This window comes from Manis javanica, chromosome 8, assembly GCF_040802235.1.
Source record: "Manis javanica isolate MJ-LG chromosome 8, MJ_LKY, whole genome shotgun sequence".
Lineage (NCBI taxonomy): Eukaryota > Metazoa > Chordata > Mammalia > Pholidota > Manidae > Manis > Manis javanica.
Window position 1 is genome coordinate 36,107,193 of NC_133163.1, and position 23,764 is coordinate 36,130,956.

Below are 23,764 nucleotides of genomic sequence, written 5' to 3' on the forward strand. Positions count from 1 at the left end.
CAATCAAAAATTATTTGTTGAGTCTATCCTATATTGATCTGATCTCTTTAATTATTGATAATATTCTTTCATCTTTCCTGTTTCCTATGTTAGAAGCCTGTATTTCTACATGCTTTCTCATGTTCCCAAAAGACATTAGCTAGTTTTTGGTTGGTCTGTTTGATTTTATTTTTTTGGAATCTAACACTACTCTAAACTTAATTTTATTTCTCTTAAGGCAGTTGAAGTCTTTCAAATATTAAAGTCAAAATACGAATTTGAAGTCTTTCGTGGATTTCTCTTCTCCCTTCTCGCCCCACTGTACCCACCATCACATTAGTAATTAACTTTCTCTGATTCTTTGTTAAACTAATTATTAGAATGAATATTCAAGTTACCATTCTACCTCATAGGTACAGATTTTAAATGACTTAACTTCTACATACACTGTTATGTATACTCTAAGTTAGAGCTCTTTGTGCAACTCCTTATTAAAACACTTGAATAGACATAGAAACAAAATAAGCATTTCTGAAAATATGTAACACGTTGATAATACACAAGAAATAATAACGAATTGGGTATGCAGTTAACCAAAAATAAAACTAGAAGTATATTCACAATAAGGAAATAATATGGCTATAATAAGCACATGGTTAAGAAATGTGTGTATGAGCAAAGTATTTGAAGTCAGGTTAAAATTTCACCAAATATTTCATTTCCCCATGAAAGGTATTTTTAACATGTTAACCATTGTTTAATTTGATACTTAGTTGAATTTTATCTTGAAATTTACAAGTTGAGGAGCATGGTATTATACATTAATACTGAGAATAAATGTTTAAGCCTTATTAGGTTATATTGCTAAGTTCAGAAGAAAATAATGTGTCTTAAGATGCATTCTTTTGGATTGTCTGTGATTTGTGAAAATCTACCAGTATTGAAGTAATACCACTTGTTTTTCCTCAAGTTAACAGACTTAAAAAGGAGCTTCAGTAATATTAATAATCAGGTTTATTACAGGTATATAGTGTGAAAAAATAGGAAGAGCAAATGTTACATTACAGTGAGTAGTAACTAAATTATCCTTCTTGTTAAAATATTATTAAATGTTTTTCCTCTGTACTCATATATTTTTATTTATACTCTCAACTACAGATTTTTGGGAATAGTTTTTAAAATTGTCTAACCATATTTCACAATATGTAAACTATAATTCAGATTATTTTAAGTTTAGAATTACATATGTGTTTACACGGATATGTGATTATCTCTCTTTATATTTATAGTAGCCTAGCAAGCCCTTTTATTTTAAAAGGGACTCTTGAAGATAATTAGCATATAGTTTCATTTTAGTGTAGCTTTAACCACTGATGTCATGTGAATATTCTAGTTACTTTTCTGTAGCAGATTTTCCACAAATACTAGGGAAGTCACGATGAATCAATTTTGTCATACAAAGTGATTCCAAAGTGATCTTTACTGAGTTTTCTTGGATCCTTGCAACTGGATCAACCGAGTTGATGACGTTTGCCAGGAAGACAGAAAAGATGGTGTCACTTCAGATCTGATATTCCTGGGTCTGGACTTAAAGATTATCTCTTGAAGATTGATTCTTCCCCATGTCCTCTCCAAATTCAGATCTCACTTCTCCAGAGGTTTAGAAGGCCCTATTTCACCACTGCCACACAGAAAAAGACAAAACTCAAGAAAAAGATTACAATTTGACTGCTCTACAAGCTACAACATAATTTTTAGGTAAGAATTTCATGGCTTTTGGCATCAGGCCAGCACCCTATTGATAGAACAAAGAACAAAAAAACCCCTTAATTCCTAGAAATTTATTTTCTCCTCAATGTAATTCATTGTACCCTTCAAATATGTCATTATTACTAATATAATTCTTCAGCTAAGGAGCACCTTTTTTCTTTTTCTTGCATGACCTAAGCTATAAAGGGGTAAAGCACATAAACATGAAACATATAAAATGATAGGTCAGCCAGGTAGCAGAGTAAGAAGGAAGCATTTGAATGTTTTTCTTCAAATAAAACAATTTTACAATGTACTCTAACTTGTTAATGGCATAGCTCTGATTTAAACATAGCTCTAACATTTAAATGTTCATATTTTGTTATTTAATGCCTTCAGCCATCAAGCCAACATTGTTTTCTTCAAATAAAGTGTTGTACATTCTGCAGATGAAAATAAAAGTACACACATGGAGAAGAAGTTTTCCTTCAAATTCTTTAGTTCATAACTCTCCAAACCTGCCCCAGTAACTCTAGGTAGAATTTTATTTTTCGCAGCAATGCTTTGGCCGAATCTTTTTAAAAAAGAGACTATCTCTTAAAATTTTTTTTCTCACATCAGAGAACACATAAGCATTTGAAATAAAAAGGTGTCTTTCATAATCTGGTGCTTAGAATTACATTTCTGTCATCTACGAATGAGCTCTGTTGATTCTGATTGGTATATGCAATTGGTTTAAGTAGAACAAAAACATAACTTTTAAAATTAAACTTAACTGGGCTTCATAGGCTGTCTACCTACTTCTATTCCTTTCTCAATTAGGTTAAGAACAGATTTATGCAAATTTCCTCACATAAAATTATTAAAATTCTGACTCTGAAATGAAATCATGCCTTTTACATTTTTGTCATCCTTTGGCCTTAGCATTTCCTCTGATTTCTTACTTATTACAGTGGTTATTAGTATATTCATGAACATTCAATTCAGAGCCAACTACTGAATTGTAACCTTCACACCATCTTTTTTGTCAGCAAATGAGTAAGATAAAATGAGAAATCATAATGACTTCCTACCCCCTAGTGATCTGTGGTGGATTAATAGAAAGGAACAATTTGGTCACTACTAATGCACCTTGATAGTTTGGTTCTCCTGAATATAAGGGAACAACTTAAATAGGATTTAAACTTCTTAATGCTAAAGTCAACTAAGCATGTGCATATATATATGTAAGTGGTATTGAATTGGTTCAAAATTAGTATGAATTTACAAGCTGCTGTTGTCATTTAGTATTTGCATTTATCAATACTCAGAGACATTCTAACTCTTGCATTTTTGCCTTTTGCAAGCATATGATTTGTAAATAGTAAAATTTTCTGTGGTTTTAGTTTGAAACTACCCATGTTACCAAGTATAATGTCCTTGAGTTTGATAGAGACCAATGAAAGTGGGACACCTAAGTGATTATATATACATTATCCATGGAATTGTCACCATATTATTCTCTTATCATTTTAAAAGTCACATTTGGCAGACGGTAGAGAGATCATTAAAGTGGATTTAACCTAGTAGCAGTAAAACCTATTGTGTAGGTTTAAGAAATAAAGCAGTAGATATATGAAGTTAAAATCAGATTAGATTGAGAGAGGGATTGTTTCCCTTAAACCATTAAGTAACTTCATTTTTTACAAATTTGCTGCTAGCTTAGTGTGGATATACAGCTGTTGTTTCCTGAAATTATCTTTCATTTCTTTAAGACTGTCTTTATGTTTACACTAGAAATCCAGAAACATTTGGGGTGAATTGCATTATAAATGGCTAGAATAACCAACTTTTATTTTTAGACAAGCTTGGATTGCTCTATAATCAAATCAATCACAATATGGTAATTTTGGGATTTTGTTTTGTTTTTTAGCTAGTGAAATGAAAAATTCCTTATCCACATCTCAAGGCAAAAATTGGAAAGTGGTTTTTCTTGGATCCTGATTTTTCTTGGGAATATTTTCCAATGATTTGAGGTTTTCAACTCACCAGTCTAATATTCTATAAAAGGAAGTGGTGATTGGTGAGATTAGAACATAAAGGTCAGGAATAGGGAAAACAGTGTGAAAATATCACATAGGTAGAAATATGGAAGTTTAATTCAAATTTTTAATTGAGCACCTACAATGGGCCTCCCAAAATGGCTGACGGTATCACTAAATGTTTTAAGTTTAAATAAAAAACTTAAACCAAAACATGTTAGTAATTTCTAAAACATCATTCTGAATGACCCATTTAAATAAAAAGTTCTGCTTCCAACTCATATATTTTCATATTATTCAAAATATTTATTAGGTACCCACTATGACCAGCTACTTATTAGGTACAGCAGATGACAGATGATACACAAGCACAGAGTCTCATGGGAGCTTTATCACATGTGGTCCTAGACTGAAAGGCCCTTCCTTGTATTTCTTGGTAGGTGGAGTATATAGCTTAGTGGTTAAGCACAGGAATGCAGAAAACAGATAGGTCTAGTTTCAAATTCCAGCTTTAGTATTTAGTTTCTGTGTGATCTGAGGGAAAAACTCTCTGCACCTCAGTCCATCTGGAAAATAAGAATGATACTTACCTCATAAGGCTGTGAGGATTGATTAAAATTACACATGCAAAGCGCTCAGAGTATAAAGTGTAACTAAATGGATGCTGGGATTACTAAATGAGAGCCATAGAATGGATGGATCACGGGTGTCCAAATCTAGGCTGCTGCTTAAAGTCCTTAACACCAAATTTAACTCTGTTTGCTTCAATTCCCTGGCATTCACCCTGTCAGCTCGTTATTGCCCCTCAGGTATCCGAGGAAATGAGAGACATTCCACAAGGATATGTTCCCACAGAACTTTTGGGTACCCTGGAATCCCAGGCTTTGGTGACACTAGGGTGCCCACAAAGCACTGGCATTTATCACTGAGAAGCGTTACAAAAGACAAGGAGGAGGTGAGGAAAGATAGCAACTGACCAAAGTAGATTAATGGCAAAAAAAGTTTTTTAATGGATAAAACCCATTTAAAATTAAGAAATATACCAAATGTCTTTATTCGCAACTATGTGTGTGCAAACACATTCAGGATTTTTTTTTTTTTTCCTTTAGGTTGGTACTGATTTAGCTTTTGGTTAACAGCAATGACAAGTTTTATGTTTGATTCTTTGGGGGATTTTCCAGAGATCTAATATGGAAGTTCCTTAACTAGTGATGTAGAGGAACAAGTGTTTAACTGGGGAGAAAGTTGCCGACCACCACTAGCCTCTTTTCCCACTTTTTTAGAATGTAAAAGTTGGTATATTATCTCAAGTCTTTGGGCATATCCTTGGCATGTTCCTAACAGCTGTTTCATTAGGTATTCTATAGATCTGATTGAATTATTTTAATCAAATTATTTTAACCTATCAAATTAATCTCTACCCATCCCACCTAGAAAATTTTGAATGCTTTTAATTCAACTTTTGCTATCTTATTTTTGTTCTCAACCACAGCACTTAAGTATTTTTTCATGTCAACCTATTATTTTTCCCTTTAGTTGGTGCTCTGGCTGCCCTAGCAAACTCTGTTCTTATTTTATAACTATCCCCTGGAATACTTATTTATTCTAATTTTTGTCCATATTCAAAATTCACCCTGTACCATTTTATTCATGTGAGTCATTTCTCTGAATATTTTTACTTTAAAAATATGGGAGAGATTAAGACAGATTTCTGAGTCCTACTCCACTGCCACATAGTTGTGCTTTATTAATCTCTGAGATTCTTAGACCTGTTTACTAAATAATTATAAACATCTGAATTGCACTGTAATTGGTGGCAAGCTTGTTAGGCATTGACTCCACTCCTCCAGGATTTCTTGCTGGAAGACAAAAGGCTCTTCACACAAGACTGTATTTGTGAGAAAGCAAAACAAGATTCCACATTATCTATCTAGATATTTCCCTTCAATTTTAGATTTGGAGCTGTCACATAAATTATAAAGGCAGGAGGGGCAGGTAGCCTCCACAACCTTGATTCTTTGCCTTCTCAGCACTGGGGGGCAAGAAGCCACAGTACTAAGTTCAGCTCTGTAGCTCCACCCCAGGAAGAGAGAGGCACCTGGGTTGGAGAGTACTGAATATTTTTCATTCCCCCTTGTTTAAAGGGCAAGTAGCCTTAAAATGCACTCTTTGCTTTAATAAGGAAAATTGTACATTATACTTAAGCCTGAGCTGGCATGTAGCTAGTTCCAAAACAAAAGGTCTCTGTCCTGTGTAGCATGAACTGGTAGACAACATTATGAGGTGTGGCTTTGTAAAACTATAAACATCTCCGTAAAAATCAAAGATTATGCTTAATGTGTATATATTTACATGCTAATTGTTGACTGTTAGTACGCGTCAAAACAATACATTAAGCTCCCTTTCCTAAATGGGACAATCCTTTTACAGAGTGGTAATATTCAGAAAGAATTCTGTTCTTTAATGGTGGGAAAGCCATTGCAATAGAATTTGATGAAGGTCATGGAAAAAAAAGTGATCCCAAAGAAAATGTCAACTAAGATACCAAATATAGTTTGGAAATTTGATTGATCTTTATCTCCTCACACTACACTCTGATGGATCTCTGGGTTTGTTGCAGTACTTTTATCAGGTTCTTATCAGTAATGTATATACCATATTTCACTTTAAGTTGCATTTCAGATTTAATTACATGATAAACTACTGTATCCAAGACTAAGATGAATCATGTTTCCTGCTTTTTCCATGTGTGGCTTTAAAAAAATTCCTAATTTTTCATTTATCTTTTGTGCATTTCTACTTTTCATTACTTTGCTTTAATACCACATGGTTCCTGTACTATTTCTATCCTTCCTTAACACCTCAGCACATGCCCACAAATCTCTGAGCTAACAATGTATTAATACTTACTTCTCTTTCAACTAAATCTTTTCTACTCAATATGTTTATCAATCCTCTTGGCAACTCGTTCTTTTACGCAAATTTTATACCATAGACTTGCATGTCTTAAAAATTTGATGTAAACAAAAAGAACAACACTGTTAAATTGCTGTTCATAATCACAAAATTGCATTTTTAAATATTGGAGTTATTTAAAATCCCTTTCATTATGAGAAGGATATTCCAGTGGAAGTGAAATTCACATTAAAAGGCATTCAATAGATGTGTTTATTGGTGGGTCAGTTTTGCCAGTGTTTTAATTCACATGTAATTCATGTAGACCCTGTGTCAGCAACAACTAACAGTAATACTATTTTAACTATATAAAAAACTGGTAAGCTGTTCCCATTTATATGTTATGTAATTATTTTATAATCCTCAGATTTTATAAATCCTTTACAGAAAAAAATAATAAAGCATGGTGATAAACTGCTTTATTTGCCACTACACATTTGCTCCAAATCTTAGATAGTATAAAACACAAGACATTTTTTTTGCACACTCTACTTTTATAAAACAACCAGATTTGTAATTGATTTCTTTATTTTATTAGATTTATCAATATACATGGCAGCTTTCTCAAATTTCAAACTTAAGTTCCAAAAGTAATTTTAAAGGTGAAAATCACTTTTCTTCAGATTTCATATTCCTAGAGAGATATTAAAGTCTATTTATAAACAAAAATAATTGATAAACACACTTTAGAAATCAGAATATTTTAAATTATTTTAAATGAATACATGTCTTTTTAATTAACTATCATAGTTAAATTTAATATCACAAAACAAAATGACTTGTACCAACTTCTCAAGTGGGGTAAAGTCATTGGGTTTTACACTTAATATAAGTTTTAAATGTGATTATTAAATGATAATATTTTATCAGTTATAGGAAATATTCATTTATAGCAATTTCCTTATGTCCATCAATTTTTTTAGGCCAACTTTGAGCCCATGTCAACCTTCAAGGTTAGATTCAGTGCACCTAACCTGCCTAATAAGCTTGTCAACTTAAGAAAAGGATTTCATTGATAACAAGGGGAAATAAACAGTGGCTAGACCACTGTTCAACTTACAAAAAAAGCTAACGATGAAAGGGATAGTTTCAGATAACTAATTACTTAAAACATTCTCTCTTTTAAATAAACAGGAATGGCCAATGACAGGTTTAAAATTTCACAGGATAACCTTTAAAAAAAAAAACACATAGCAATATTGAAGGTATCACCTTATTGATAAACTAAAGTTTAATAGTCACTGAAGGGGTAACAACGACTTGTAATCTATATTTATAAGTAATTTTAATCATAGCTAAAACAAACTAAAAACAAAGAACTCTAATGAGAAATAACAAAAATGATAGAACATTTAATTACACCTAAAATGTAAATACTTAAGATCCTAAACAAAAATATTAAAAGGTAAAAGGGCCTTGAAATTTTTTTCCAACAATTCATCTTATAAAATCAATTTCTAAATAGCTCATATTTGCTTTGGTGCTTGTCTGCTATCAACTAAACATTAGTACAGTAGAAAATCACTTATGTTCTTTTCAAATGCTTAGCATTATAATGTGATCTCATATCTTTCCTCAAATTAAATTTTGCTCCACATATTCCACATGTATACAGATGAACATCCATGTGCTGTTCCAATTGTTCATTATTTGGGAATATCTGAAAGCAGACCTGGCATATCGTCTCACCAGCAGACAAATGAGAAATCATATGCCGTACATGGTCATGTTTTCTGAAGTTTCCTTGATCACAAATGGAACAGACATACCTGGCCATGCCTTTGTGCATGTCATTGTGCAGTCGCAACTGACGTTCTCTTAAAAACTGCTTTCCGCATGTCTGACAAACAAACTGTTTTTCCTTAGTATGAACAGTATAGTGTTCTCTTAAGTGACACCGCTGATAAAATCCTTTTCCACACAGATTACAAAAATGCTTTCGTCTGTGATCTCTTTCATTTTCTTCCATGATGGCACTCTTAAACATATCTTGGTCTAGGCAGCTAGACATATGTTCCACCACTAGATTTTCAGTTTCAAAACGCTGGCCACAATTAGGGCATCGAAAAGGACATGCAGAATGTTTAAATAACTGCTTTTTTTGGATACTGTTTATCTGGAAATGATTGTCCCTAAAATCATCCAACATTTCAACAAACATATCTCTTATTTCAGACTGCTCATCAGGATTCTCTTCCATGTCCATTTTCTCCTCAGTATTTCCTAACCCATTCATTGTCAGATCTTGGGGTTCTCCACATCTTTGAGCATGTTCCTGAAGTTGTCTGCCTTTAACAAGTATTTGTCCACATTTACCACATGCACAGATATTTTCAATGTGTTTGGCTAGGTAATGAGATGACAGGTCCTCTTCTGTTATTGTGAGTCCACACAGCTCACAGGATGCATTTTCAGTATCCTCTTGTGCTGGACTGCTGTTGCTAGGGGGCCTCATATTTTCTAAACTACCTCTTTCATCAGCATTTATGGACATCCTAGGTTTGAGAGTTTTCCTACCATTTTTTTTAACACCAAGATCTTCTTCAACATAGTATCTATAAAAGGGCTCTTCAGGTTCATCTTCTAATTCATCATTGTCAGTGGATTCATTACAGTCTTTATCAGTAACTTTAATAATATTAAAGTCTTTCAGTTCATCTGTAGGAATATCTTCTGGCTCCATCTTAATAATGATTCTTTTCCGCTCAGCAGCTCTGCTTTTTTCTTCACTGGCTAGTTCGGACTCCACTGTGCTACTTTTTCTGCTTCCAGTGGGAGAAGCTGAATCATCAGCAGCCTGGCTTGTGTCTCCTCTGTATTTGTCCGACTGTGTAGAAAATGTTTTAGAAGAATCCTTTTCACCAAATTCAGCTTTGATATTACTCTCCTTTCCATCTCTTATATCTACTATCCTGTGATAAGATCTCGTGTTTTGGTATGAGTGTCTGTTAGTACAGGTTAGCACATGCTCGTCTAGTAATTTTTCACAGCTAAAGCCAAATCCACAGCTGTCACAGGTAAAGCTCCGTCCAAAGCGTCGCGACACACGTTCTTTTGGAGTAGATAATTTGGACACAGAACTTTTTTTACACACATCAAATAGTGGTTCAGGAAAACTACCTAACTGTAAGGATTCTTCATCAGGCTCTCTGTTATGTGGTGTATTTACTGTTGAACTTGGTTCTGTACACCACCTATTGGCTTCACTGCCATTTCTAGCCACAGTGTCTTCATACATTCTTACCCCAAATATCATTTTGCTGTTCTGTTTGCTGGAAGCAGAAGATGAACATTTTGAACTAGAACAGTCTGCATCCTGTATATCTTCTAAGCAGTCAGGAACATTGTACAGCTGTAGGTAGTTCATTGCCACTTTAAACTGCTCAAAACTGGAGGGGGCTGTCATAATTTTTCCTAAATACATAAATTGCAAAATGAGATCAAAACACTCAGCACTAATTTTCATGTTGCTGAGATTTAGTTGTGCAGTACTATGCTGATGGTTCATGAAAAACATTCTAAAATAGGAGCTACAGGCAGCTAGAACCGCTTTGTGTGCTTGAAAGTAAATGTCATCAATTGCAATGCAACAGTCACAGAGAAAACCCCATTCCCTTTGGTTGTTTAGCTGCTGAAGGACGTAGCTGCTGTGGCTGGGCTTTGCCATCTTCTATTAATTAGAGACCTATGTAAAACAAAAATATTAAAGTCAGACAAGATATCAGAAAATCACTTCAAGAATAATTTTGACCATGATCTGAGACTTGTGTGACTTTGCTATTATAATCACAATCTGAATAGTTTTCCATTTGACATAACAAAACTCTATATACCTGAATCATTTTTTAAATTTGAAGACAAAGATTCCTAGCCATTTCTTTAAGCTTCTCATTTTAAGAAATACAAGCCAAGGTATCTAAAAGCAAAAGCCATCATTTTGACTTCATCACAATTCTAGGGAGAAAAAGGTATAGTAAATATGAAAGGAAAAAAGATACTAGTTTAGAAGTACTTATAAGATACAATGGAACTAAATAAAATAGCAACTTAAACTGAAAGCTAGTAACTGTATTGCCAAATATTAACTTCTTAGATGACTGAAATTAAGGAATTATTGCTCATTTTTAAGTGTGATGAGGGTATTTTGGTTGTGTTAAGAAGAGTCCTTGTCTTTTAAATATACATGCCAACTTATTTATAGTTAAGATGATATATATATGTTTGAAAATGATCCAGTGCAGTGGGAGTGGATGGCTATACATGATACAAGATTGGCCATATGTTGATAACTACTGGAGCTGGGATATTTGTATAATTATATTTTTGCATGTTTGAAGATTTCCATATAAAACTCTATTTAAAAAAGCTTATTAGATTATATTGAAATGGCATCAAGCAAACAGGTTTGATCAACGCTTTTCTTGACGACTGGAGAAGCAATAATTCAGTACAGTCAGAATATCTGTCTTACATTGTTCAACATGCACTTTAAGATTTAAAGAAACTGTGGATCTATGTGGAAAAGAGGTATCCTTAGACTATACATTTTTCTTCATTTTTTTAATCATTAAAAAAAGTCCACTAAAGTAACACATGCTCAATGCAAAACTTCAAACATAAAAGTATACCAAATACACACCTTAGGGTGTGTACCTCTTGTCTGATATAACCTCTCCCAACATAATGGATTACTTATCTTTGGAACTGTTTATATGTATACGTACAGAGTCAACAGATACTGACTACCTACATGTGCCAGGCACATAGTTTTGCTTTTGTTCTGTTTTTTTTTTAACCTAAATGGTATCATATCATATACACCTTTTTGCAACTAATTTTCTTCATTTAACATCTGGGAGACACTGTAATAAGTATTTTTAATGTAGGGAGTTGACTTTGGATAAAGAAGGAGAGGAAAATATTAAAAGCACTGAAAGTCCTACCAATTATATTACAAAGCTAAAACAAGATCCAATTTTAGCCTCAATTTTTAGTCTGTACACATAAAACTTCAGAATCTATCTTCTACTTAAAAACAAGCTCCTACACGATTTGACTGAACATAAAAAGAACATTCAACAAGCTGTTCAGAGAAATAAAATGTTCACTCTTCAGTCCTCAAACCCTTCAATCCCTGGTGTAGTAATTAAGAGAGTGAAGTTTACTTACTTCCAGTTGCTCTTTATCTGTCACAGATCACATATCCCTTTCCCCCACTACCTGAAGACCTATCCGCCTCCTTCCAGTTTCTTCCCTGTCTGTCTTTCCTGTCTAAAGAGGTAGAATTGCAGAGCCAGGGATGTGCATCTGCTGAAATGAGGGTGGCTTATAATGAGACCTACTACCTTAAAATTGCAACCGCTTTATACCTTTTCTGTAAGCCAGACCAAGTATTTCAAGTAGGTATACTATTTCATTCTTCTATAACTCTGATATTTGTACTAAAACTGAGGACTCATGCTCAGCATGTACCTAAATACAAAAAGCAATGTATGTACAAAGATATTCACCAATCTATTATTTATAATTTGAAATGCCCAGTAATAAGGGAGTTAGTTGTAAGCAAGCTGAGGTAAACCCACTCCCTAAAATTCAGTCATGTTGTCTTTGAAAATTATATGTATGTATGAAGACTATAGAAGATAATAAGAAAGGTTTTCAGGATGGAAAGTCAAGAAGACACACATAAGATGTGCAATTACATAACAAATACAATTATAAACAAATCCAAACAGAAACAAAACCTTATTCATGGAGTGGGGGAAAACATACACAAACACACACATTGAAAGTTTCCAGTAGTTGAGTTGTTTAAACACACACACACACATGTGTGTGTGTGTGTTGAAAGTTTCCAGTAGTAAGAGTTGTTCAAGAAGGAGACAAACTCGTTCAGAAGACACTGAGTGCCCTGGCTGGAAGCAGAGACAGAATGTCTGCAGTGCGGTGTGCAAAACAGGCTTTAGATTAAACAAACCGGACGGAGTTCCAATCTAGCTTTGCCACCCTAGCAACTTGTTTATCCTCACTGACTCCAAATTCCTCAAACTGTCAAAGTAAGGACAATGATATCTCAAGTAACATATCAAACATGAGGATTCATAGAAGCAATGTGTAAAATATATAGCACTTGGCATGTGGTAACTATGGAAATTAACAGTGGCAGTTGTGATGGTGGTAATGTATATTTAAGCAGCAGGAGGTTAAGTTTGACTAGATAGAAACTAAAAGTTTCTTTCCAAATAGGAATCCAGTAGTATGAAAGCTAGCAGTTAATCTGGAAAAACGTTCAGGTTTTAAATATTCCATGCTTGAAATAATGGCATAAAGAGCTTAAAAGTCCCCCAAACTCTTCTCACCTAAATGAAAAGCAGTTTTATGATCAGCAACTAAAATTAATGCAATTACACAGAAGACCAATAGGCACTTTGTAGCTATAGTCACAATTCAATTAAATTAGTGAAAATACATATTCTGTGTTAACAGAAACAAAACAGAAGCACTTTTACACATTTATTAATTCAATAAATATTGAGCACTTTGGTGTATCAGACACTGTATAAAGTACTGAGAATCGGCAATAGCACAGGGATTCTGTAATCTCAAGGATAAATTGTTGAGAATTTGGACTTTTTCTAGATTAGTGACTTCTTTCAACGTGTACTCCGTAAAGTGCCTACTCTACAGAAGGTGGCATTGTGCTGTGGTGGAGAGGCAAGAGCTCTGGGTCAGGTAGGTCTGGGTATGAATTCCACTGCCTCTATATATTTTTATCTTCCCCTCTGAGCATTGGAAGCTGAGCAAATACCATGTCTGAAATTAATGTCAACTCTACAAGATTCTAGGTTGACTTAGAATTGTAGTTTCATCAATGTTATTATGCAAATGTCCAAGTTCTGAATAAAACTTATTTTAGATAGAGTAACTTCTAATAGCCATCATTCACATATTTAGAACCAGCAACTTTCTTCTTGTTAAACATCACTCAGAAAAGCTTTAAGAAGGCTTAATAACACACACATACACACTGCTGGGGTTGGAATCAGGGGTGACAGATCTAAATTCCTGTGAGACTTGGCTGTTATCTCTTGTGAATAATTTTTGCATTAAAATTTTCATAATCCACTCACTTTTACTAATGAACTTCACTCAAGTTCCAAAAGAAGCTTGCTAACTTTGCAATTTTTTTGGATATATCCTTAATAATGTTACCAAAACCTTAGTGAACTCTGTTATATAGTAAAGCTTGTAAACAGTTTTAAATAAAAGGATTGCTTTTATTTCAGCTGTTCCTGTTTTTATAACTGAAATCTCTAATTGCTTTGTTTGTGTTACTAGCTGTATCACTAGTAGAACAAGTTTATTACAGCTAGAAGTCAAGGGCTGGGGCTGAGAGCAGATAATTCCGATGTGATCCAAAGCCAAGTGCTCTCCTAAGGTTAGCAGGACACCACTATGAATGCAGTTCTCTCCAGGAAGAACAAGGAGTTAGGTGATGCAAAAAAATTTTATACTGGATTTTTAAATTTTTAGTTTGAAAAGGTTTCATCTCAAATTCAAAAAGCCACCAAGCACATTAAACATATTAAATAATTTATATATTTATAGACTTTTAGGGCTTAGAGAGATAGTACAACATTTTTCTTTCACAGAAGGTTAAAGATCAGAGAGAGTTAAATAATGTATGAAGGGTATAGTTAACTGTGGACTACAGAACAAGGACTCCTGATCACCCAGATGTGTACTAACCATGCAATGTACCTTCTGCAAAAAGAACACTCAACAAGGACTAGGCATGAGTCCTAAATACAAGTTTTATTGGCCAGTTGCTCTTGCACAAATGCCCACTCCCATTTGATCTGTAATGTGGTTTTATCTGTTTAGGTGCGTCTAGTCTTACCTATAGACATGTTCCCTAAATTATACCATGTAAGCTATTTCAGAGTAAATTTCTCACTGACATAGTAATGTTTCCGAAATATTTTTCCTTCATTGCTTAGTCTCTTAAATTGGAAAAATGTTTTGCTGGAACTTTCTTTTGCCTCTTCAGACAAATTATAATTTAAGGGTCTATAAATAAGCATATAAATGAATAAAGAAATAACTTAAAGAATTTTGGAGTGTCTCCTTCTGAAAAACAACCACCCTCTAATTTGTGTCATAGACTTGCATTACCAAGGAAGCCCCTGGGGACAATCTGCACAGCTTCCGTTGGAGCTGGCAGCTGAACCTATCATCAGCCTCAATCCAGTGCCCCAACTTCTGAACTACTAACAAGGACCTCTAGATCTCAAAGGTCATCTAAGTAAATGCATTCATTTCCTTGTACTTACTTCTATGTCTTACATGATTCAAAGTATGTATATGAATTTGAGGCTATAAGTCTATTATATCTTTTGAAGAAGCCTGCAATGTAATGAAAGGATCTTATCTTTATAAATCAGGGTATCAGAATGTACTGTACACCTGTAATGTTCCTAACATCCAATAAAGCATTGAGATGGAGGGTGGATAAGCAGCTCATTACATATGAGAGATTCACTTTTAAACCAAGAAACAATTTGAGAATAATTAAGTACGAAATTATATTGAATAAAGTTCAGCAAGAGTTTTTTTGGGAAAAAAGCAAAAATTGTATTAGAACAGTAGGCTTTTAGGAAGGATCTAGGATTTGAGTGAAGCCTTCATGAATGAGTAGGATAGAGAAAAACAGGAAGCAAGGGGAAAGTCATTTCAGGTATCTGTATAGTTGGAATATATGTAAATACTTGGGGAGAAGTACGCAGCAGCATAAATAAAAGCTTGGAACTGTAATGGGAGAGAAGGTAAATTGGCTTTACTGGACTGGCAGATGAACGTTATGAAGAGAAGGCAAATGACCACAATAACACAAGAATATGAATAGTTAACATTTGCTAAGCCTTACTATCGATGGGCCAGGCTCTAGTCTAAGCAGATATATGTATATGTGTTTAAGTATATAGTTGACCATTGAAGAACATGGGTTTGAACTGTGTGGGTCCACTTACATGTACATTTTTTTCAGTAAATATACTGGAAAATTTTTTGGAGATTTGCAACAATTTGAAAATTGTTTTTGAAAAAGTCTTTTTTTTTTTTTTAAAGCTTCTAGTAACAGGTTATCAGCAGTTAAGTTTTTGGGGAGTCAAAAGTTATATGAGGATTTTTGACTCAGCAGGTGGTCAGTGCCCCTACCCGGTGTTGTTGGTCCAGTTTTAACTGTATATACATGTATATATACATGTGTGTATATATAATATGTGATACATGTGTATATATATCACATGTATGTACTGGCACAGGATATTATATAACCTTCCTAAGGTCACAGAGGACTATATGACTCCTGAGCCTGAAATCATGGCCTTAACGACTTTGCCATCTATAAAAATAAGAACTTTGCCAAAATTCTTTCTTAGAATACCATTTTCCAAGGTATACTGTCAATTTCTAAATTTAAATTTAATTCTCTAGGTTTTCTTGAAATTGCCAAGGAGAACCAGATGTAGAGGGGCTCCTAAAGATAAAAGATTTTCAAGGCATTAAATGACAGACACAATCTAGTTTAGAAAATTTTATTTGCTCTTTATAACAGGCATTTTGACTGGTTATGAGACTGCAAATTCTGTACTTAGTACAGGAAGCTCTGAAATTATAATTGGGTCATGTTCCAAACTTTATTTTTTAGTTATTTAGAACTTGAAGCACATATTCCCACAGAAACAATGCTATAAATGGTGGCTCGGGTCTATCTATGCTTACACCCTAAAATCTTTAGAACTCTGACGTAGCTGTATGTTAGCCCTAACAGTGCAGTAATAGTACTTGTATCATCAGCACTAACAGAGGTATCATACAGCAAGGCCTACTACAATGACTCTCAAGGACCTTTGTGCTCCTTGAAATGGACTTTGTGCTCTGTGCCTGGCACACACTTCCCACGTAGTTGCACTTAATGCTTGCTTGTTAAATGAAATATTAAATAAGAACCTAGGAAGCAGCCATGACAGATTTGAATACCAGCTCTACCACCTATTTAGCTACAAGGAAATGTCTTCACCTCCCTAAGCCTGCTTGTCTCATCTATAAAATAGAGATAATCATACTCCTCACATAAATTACAGATGACAAATGTGTCTTTGTCTTTTCAATTTAAGCATACTACAATTTTTCTTAAATATTAATGTCATCATAATGTGAACACAGTTCATACTATTTTACAAAGTGATCAAGTTCAACCTGGTGAGAAAACTGAGTCCCTAAGAGGCCGAGATATGCCCAAGGTCACATCTAATTTTAACGGCTGACAGCACAAGACCTTGGTCTCCTGAATCCTGGTCTAGCACTCTTCCTACTGTTCGGACTGTGGCCCCCAAGTACAGTACCACCTGGCTGTCTGCATCCTCCTCTGTATCGATTACATTTTGTTGTAATATAAGAACTGTTCAAATTAGCAAGGGTGGTTTGCGCCAAATGGTCCTGAACTGTTATGCTTTCAGAGATTGTTTTGTTAGACGGTTAGTATTTTTTTTGTCTCCTTGCTTGTTAAGCCAAAAGGTATACTGATCTGCTGCCCATTATTTCAATCTGTTATGGGTTATGGGAGTAGACAAAAACTCATTGAAACTGAATCTACATAAATAATTTTCTGAGAGTACCCAGGGAAGTTTTCTATGAGTAAGTTAAGGTTTTAATTCTTGTACTGTGTTTCATCTATTTTAGTTGTTGACAGGCAACGAACTGCCTTACTCTTTTGCTTCAGGACACAGCACTGGGTAGCTGAGGTTGCCAACCAAGTAACTACTGAATAAGCGAGATGTTACTGCAGTTAAGATGTCAGATCTAGGAAATGAATGTATCCACACAGAAAACAAAGGGAACATAGTGGCTTCTGGAATATTCCTCTCTCCTTCCAGGAGCGGAGGAGGAAAAGTACTTAATTCACACCATCTCTACATTTTGAGCTGTTTATTCTAAAGAGGCAACATGGCAACTTCTGAGCACTAGAGGGCACTGTATGAACAGCAGGTTTCTCTCGGCAAAAAGCAGCTTCACCAGGAAGTTCCTTTTTGCACGTGGCATTGGTATTCTTAGGGTTCATTTTGTGGAACTTCTATTTCAAAGTACTCACTCGATTACTTTGTCAGGGACCCACTAGATACTGCACCTCCCCCTCTGTTCTGTCCTGGCTGAGACCACCATATACCAATCACCTGGGCTCCTTGAGTCACTTGGGGTGTCTCCCTCATAATTAACTATTAAGTCTTGACAATTTTCTCACTAAACATTTATCAAATCTATCCCTCTATTCCATTCCTACCTTCCCTGCCCTCCTAACCTCTCTATCATCACTCCTGAGTTATTACAACAGGCTCGTTAACTGGCCCCTCAAATTCGTCCTTCACCCTCCATTGATTCAAGAAGGACCAAAAATCAGACCATAACATTCTCCTGTTTAACCCTTCTACCACTCCCATCACATATCTTCATGCAAAAACACAAACTCATTAGCAAGGCATACAAAAATCACCCATTTAATCTTATATTTAGCCATTACTTGCTTCAAACTTCATGTTCAAGCAGCATAAAACTGCTTGCCCTTTCCTCCCGTCATATGCTTCAAGTATTTACCTCTATTTTTATTTCTGCTGATTAGCTCTTCTGTCTGAACCTCCCATGTATCATTTAAGAATCAGTTTATGACATCCTCTAGAAAGCTTCCCTCTCCCACTATTTTAGGTTTTGATACTACTGGGTATCATTTCCTTATTACACTGTATTTTAATCTCAGAACAGCAACATAAAGTAGATGTTAAAGGACAACCTAACCACACTGCCTAGGTTCAAACTCTGGCGCTGCTACTTAGTGGGTGTGTGACCTTGAGCAGGATGATTAACAAATTGGCGCCTCAATTCTCTCATCTGAGAATGGGGATGATAATTCTTTCTAGTGTTTAGAGTTATTATAAGGCAGTGCCTGTCACTGAGAAGTGCTAAATAAGAATCAGCTCCACAATTATCTGTGTTGGTCTTCCCGCTAGGTTACCCAAAGGCAAGGACTTTGGCTTGGTCGTTACCCTACAACATAGTAAGTATTCAGTAAATGCTGCTGAACAACTGGTGAGGCAGCTCTAGGCTGGACAGGACTACCCAGTTTCCTTCTTTTAAGCAGTTTCACACTTATTTTTCAATTGTACTGTTTCCCATTTTGTAGCTCCAATTATTTTTTGCTTATTCTAACCAAAACCCCGATACTTCACACTCACCTAATTAAAAGCTAATCAAATGAAACCAATAAGAGTATCAAAAAAAGTATGCTCATTCCAAGAAAGCCTTAAATCTATTTAAGATCTCCCTTCATCCCAAAGCACCTAGTCCAGCAAAAGCCTTCATGCTTTCACACATGCTATTCCCTGCTCTACGTCCAGCTCACTCTCCTCCAGAAGTTTTTTTTCTGATTCCAGGATAATGCAGATGCCTCTCTTCTGTGACTCCAAAACTATATCCACATCCATTGGATGACAAATAATGTATCATTCAAAGTGGGATGCTCTACCTATCAGCACACTCACTGGCTGTAATTATGTGGCTCCCCTGCTTTGTGAAGTGAGCACCTTGAGATCAGGGCATTGTCTTAGTCATCACTAGTACCCTCTGAGCCTCTAAGAGTTGCCTGACATTTAGTTGATATTTGATCAGTTTCTGAATGAATAAATGTGGAAGCAGTTAAGTTGTATTTTGCTTATCAACCTTTTGCTTTATTTCAATCATGGCAACTTTTATATAGTGGTCAAAAATTTACACAGCACTTTCCCATATATTATGCCATTTTATTATCCTCATTTTACAAATGAGGAAACAGGTTCAGTGGTTGATAACCACTTTTAAGTAGAAAATGGGACTCAAACTCTGACTTTGTTGATTCAGAACCTAAGTTTCAGTTTTTATAAACCAAACGACACTCTTCCTGGCAGTGACTATTAACAGTGTCCCTCTGGAACATTCTAAGCCTCTCAGAGTCACCCCATTCTCATACAGCCCATATTGTATTGCATAATGTCCTGCCCCTTCCCCATCTCCTTTTCATCTGCTGACTTTCAGTGCCCATCAGAGCAAGCCCTACCCTAATACTAAGATTTAAGGTAGGCATGGAGCACTTCAGTTATCTCTAAAAATGATCAAGTGAATCTCAACTCACATAGACAATGAGCAGAAAATCTGGTTGGTGATTTAATTATTTATTTTTCCAATTTTACTTTGAAAACGATTTTAAACTCAAAGCACAGTAGTTTAAAAATACCCATACCCCCAAAAGCCTCAAATAACTAATGTTGTGATTAAACTTCTATGTACTGTTTTGGGGCTTGTTTTCAGAACAGCATCAACTACGTCACAGGTCATTCTTGAATATACCAGGCTAAGTATTAAGTGATTTTGTACTTAAGATCTCTCATAGTTATTATATAAGCCACAGTATTAGAAGTTTTTCTTAAATAGGTATCATCTCATTCCTTGTCACATCTGAAAACTGTAGTTTTTAATTCCCTTCTTTCCTCTAATCTTTCTTTAGTGTTTGGCATGCTACCTCTGGATACTGATCAAGAGGAACCCTCATCCCACAGAGGCTTCTCGGCAGTGGTCCTCATGGCAAGAATACCAACTCCTTCCCAACTATAAATTATGAAGCTCTCTACAAATGTGAGGGTTTTGTTTTAATGAGTTTGGCTGGTATAAATCAACCTATAAGAGGCTGGACATCAACATTAATATTTTTAAAAGTGTGAGAACTAGCCCACGAAGGTACAGTAAATACTTCAAAAGGGCAAACCTAAAATAGCAGCTCCGTTGTATCTAAGCTCTCATGTCTATTGCTTAATCACAGAATTTTAAACCAGCCCAATGTAAAACACTCCCTTTTCCTCTACCTGGCCAGTTCTCACCAACCTGAGCAGTGAACAGAGCCCATGAGCCCATGAATCACCACAGGCCATCCTTAGGCAGGGTGAGGCACACCAGCAGCAGTTAGGATCAACTAGCTTTAGGATCAAATATTGCCTCCTCTCATGTTAAACTGGCTTTTAAGAGTGATTCTCTCTGGAGAGGGGGAGTCAGGATGACTTCCATTTTTGTATTTATATACTTCAGTATAGGCTGAATTTTTATAAACAGCATGGATTTCATAATAAATTATTTCCATTTAGAGAAAAAATAGACCTGAGTCACTTTTAATTTGGTTCACATAAGAGTATGAGAATAAAGTAACGTCAGTATTTTATGGTAAGAGATACTAGCACAATTAGAAAATGCCAGGAAAAAACATCCTAGAGACAAAACTGATGTCTCAAGCAGATGTTTTTCAAATATACCTTAATTTTTTTGGAAAACAACAGACTATAGCTTAAAAATAGGAATCTAAAAAAATATTCTGCATTTTTATCCCAAATGGTGTCCTCCCTTTTGGGCTAAAAGATTAATAGCAAAGGCTTAATTAACACTTTTCCTGGCTGGTGAAGGAGAGGCCTGAAACCCAGCACTTCTTTTCTCCTGCACATTAGAATAGGAAATGGTGCTGCTAGAAAGAGACACCCTTTAAAAAACTACATGAACGGTATCTTCCCCAGAGCCAGGCAAAAAAAGGAGAATGAGTAAACAATACAAAAATTTAGCAGCCTTAGAACGAAATCAAAACACAAGGTCAAGAGCAAGTGGCTGAGACTGTGCTCATGCCCTGCAAAGGTCCTGGTTAAATATGGTTTCTCTTTTATATGTGTTTCTCTTTTATGTGTGCACCAGGGCTCCCTCAAAGTAGGCCATCATGTTGGAGTGGGGAGAACAGAAAGGCTTCAGGAAACACTGCCCAAACTGAATTACTATCCTATACCACAAAAATTTAGTCATAATGGTGAAATCTGCTTTTAAAATGAATGTAAGACATTAATTGAAGGCTCCACTGCAAAATCTTTACTCATCTTTAGAAAAGCATTTCATCCTCCACTTAGCTTCAGCTTTCTCTAAGATGAAGAAGCCCCATCTGGTTCCCAACGCCATTTAGTTATTATTGAGACTTGATCAGATATTAAGCAAGTGATTCAAAATGAAAGCTCTGAGGTTCTGATGGCCAGTCATCATTCAAGCATCACCACTTTGTATCCCAATTCTCCATCATATCCATCTGTACTAACAAAATTTCACAGAATCTAATTTCTCCATTTAAAAGAAGGCGGTGGTTGTTTTGAGGTTAAACTTAGAACTGCATCCCTCATCAAATCTGCTCCAGAATGCTATCAACTTCAGCTCAGGAATCTGATTCTAAGTGGTCTCCAAAAGCCTGAGACCACTCCTTGGGTTCGAGTGTCAATGGGAAAAACTGTTCTGGAGTAGTTTCCCGACCGTGATACACACTGTCTGAAAATACACTTAGACCAATGGAGAATCTGCACGTACCTACCACAATTCTGAAGCTCGACTCAGGAATATTATTACACTTACACAAATGCCCTGCTATCCCCAGAAAACATTAAGGACTTCATCAACATCTCCCTGACGCTCCCAATTTGAAAAATGTCATGTCAACCTTTCAAATCACGTAGACGCGTTGCTTAGGCAGAAAGGGAGATTAGGAGGGTGGCTGAGCTCGGACCCAAGTCTATGTATTTTAGTGGTAATGACTCCCGATCTACATCCAACACATTTACCGTACACTAAGAGAAGTTCTAATAAGCGCCCACCAGTGGAATCGAAACCGCTTTCTTCCCAGGAAACAAGGTATTTTCCACTGAAAGGTCCCAAACCCTTGACCTACCACTTTTTACTGAACAAAAAACGTGTGTGCCGGCAAGAGGGGGTGGGAAAGAGCGTGGCAAGAATTTGCACGGCTCTTACGCCTCCTCCCTCGGAGCGCGCCCAAGTCTACGGCCTGGGGCTCCAGGACACTTCCCCTCCCACCCGCCCTGGAGCCGCAGCTGTGAGTCGAGAGAAGCGGGCCCTGGACACGTCAATCAACGGGTCCTCCCGCCTCCCGTCTACACCTCCTCTCCCCTCCCCCCTCCCCCCCAAAAAATAAAGGCAGAGAAGAAAGGGAAAAGAAGCCAACTAATTTGGGAACTAGTCTCCGCGGAGGCTTAGCCTCGGACCCTGGAAGGCCGCACGTCCCGGAACAGGAGCGTCGGCGGGCGGCAGGATCCAGGAGGCGGCCCGGCAGCCGCCCGTCGCTGGGTCCTTGCAGCGCGTCCCCCGCGCTCCGACTCCCCGCACCGGTCGGCGCCGCTCCGGCCCCGCACTCGGGCAGGCCAGCGGCCCGCCGCCCTCTGGCCCAGGTCAAAGTTGCGCAAATAGCCCCACAACTGGCAAATACTTACCGGCTGTAGCAGAACCGGGACTGCGGAGATTTTAGGGAGTTTAAGTCAAATCAGCCGCGGGAAAGGCGGGCGAGGCGAAGGGGCCGTGAGCTGCAGTGGCGGCGGCGCGCAGCACTCGGGCTGGGCTGCGCGGAGAGGCTCTGGCTCTGCCAGGGACTGTGCTGCAACAAAGGACTTCCGCTGCCGCACAGCCGCGCCTGCCGCACCGCACTGAGCCGGCCCCGCTTACGCGGCGACTCCGGGTCTGCCCACCAGTTCGCTGCGGCGTCCGCCAGCCTTCCCCTCCCTCTCGCCCGCCCACCCACTCCGCCGCTGGCTGCTAGGGGCACCCGCGGTCTCCTGTTTGTTGCAACAAGTTTCTGCGTCGGGCTCCGAGGTGGCTGGCGCAACCCGCACCGCGGGGGCCGGCGCGGCGGCAGCTTCACCACCCCTCTCGCCCCACTTCCCAAGGGTAGGCTTGGGACCTCCTCCTCCTCCTCCTGTTTGCACAGCTGGATGGGACTGGGCTCCTCCCGACTCCCCAAGGGCAGGATGCTGCTTTCTCAGTCAGTCCAGATGTCAAACCCCAGCGCTATAGGGCCTAGCAGCTGGGCCCTCCCTCGAGGTACGTCCCCGGCGTTCTGGGGGCGCCGGCACCCTTGCTCTGTCCCGCGCGCGGCCAGTCCGTTCAGGGTCGCCCAT

At 37.0% G+C, this 23,764-nt stretch overlaps 1 protein-coding gene and 1 long non-coding RNA gene across 2 annotated transcripts; one reads left to right on the forward strand and one right to left on the reverse strand.

The window, feature by feature from the left end:
- Positions 1–902: 902 nt before the first annotated feature.
- Positions 903–21,627, forward strand: LOC140850738 (uncharacterized). Its single transcript, XR_012133798.1, has 4 exons — positions 903–1,737; positions 13,344–15,000; positions 18,767–18,813; positions 20,296–21,627. It is a non-coding gene; the product is annotated as an uncharacterized lncRNA (long non-coding RNA).
- ZBTB1 (zinc finger and BTB domain containing 1) lies at positions 7,107–23,754 on the reverse strand. Its single transcript, XM_017651209.3, has 2 exons — positions 23,084–23,754; positions 7,107–10,389 (listed from the first exon to the last, which is right to left on the reverse strand). The coding sequence occupies exon 2, from the start codon at positions 10,369–10,371 to the stop codon at positions 8,230–8,232; it is 2,142 nt and encodes a 713-aa protein (XP_017506698.1). The 5' UTR covers positions 10,372–10,389; positions 23,084–23,754; the 3' UTR covers positions 7,107–8,229.
- Between the last annotated feature and the right edge of the window lie 10 nt (positions 23,755–23,764).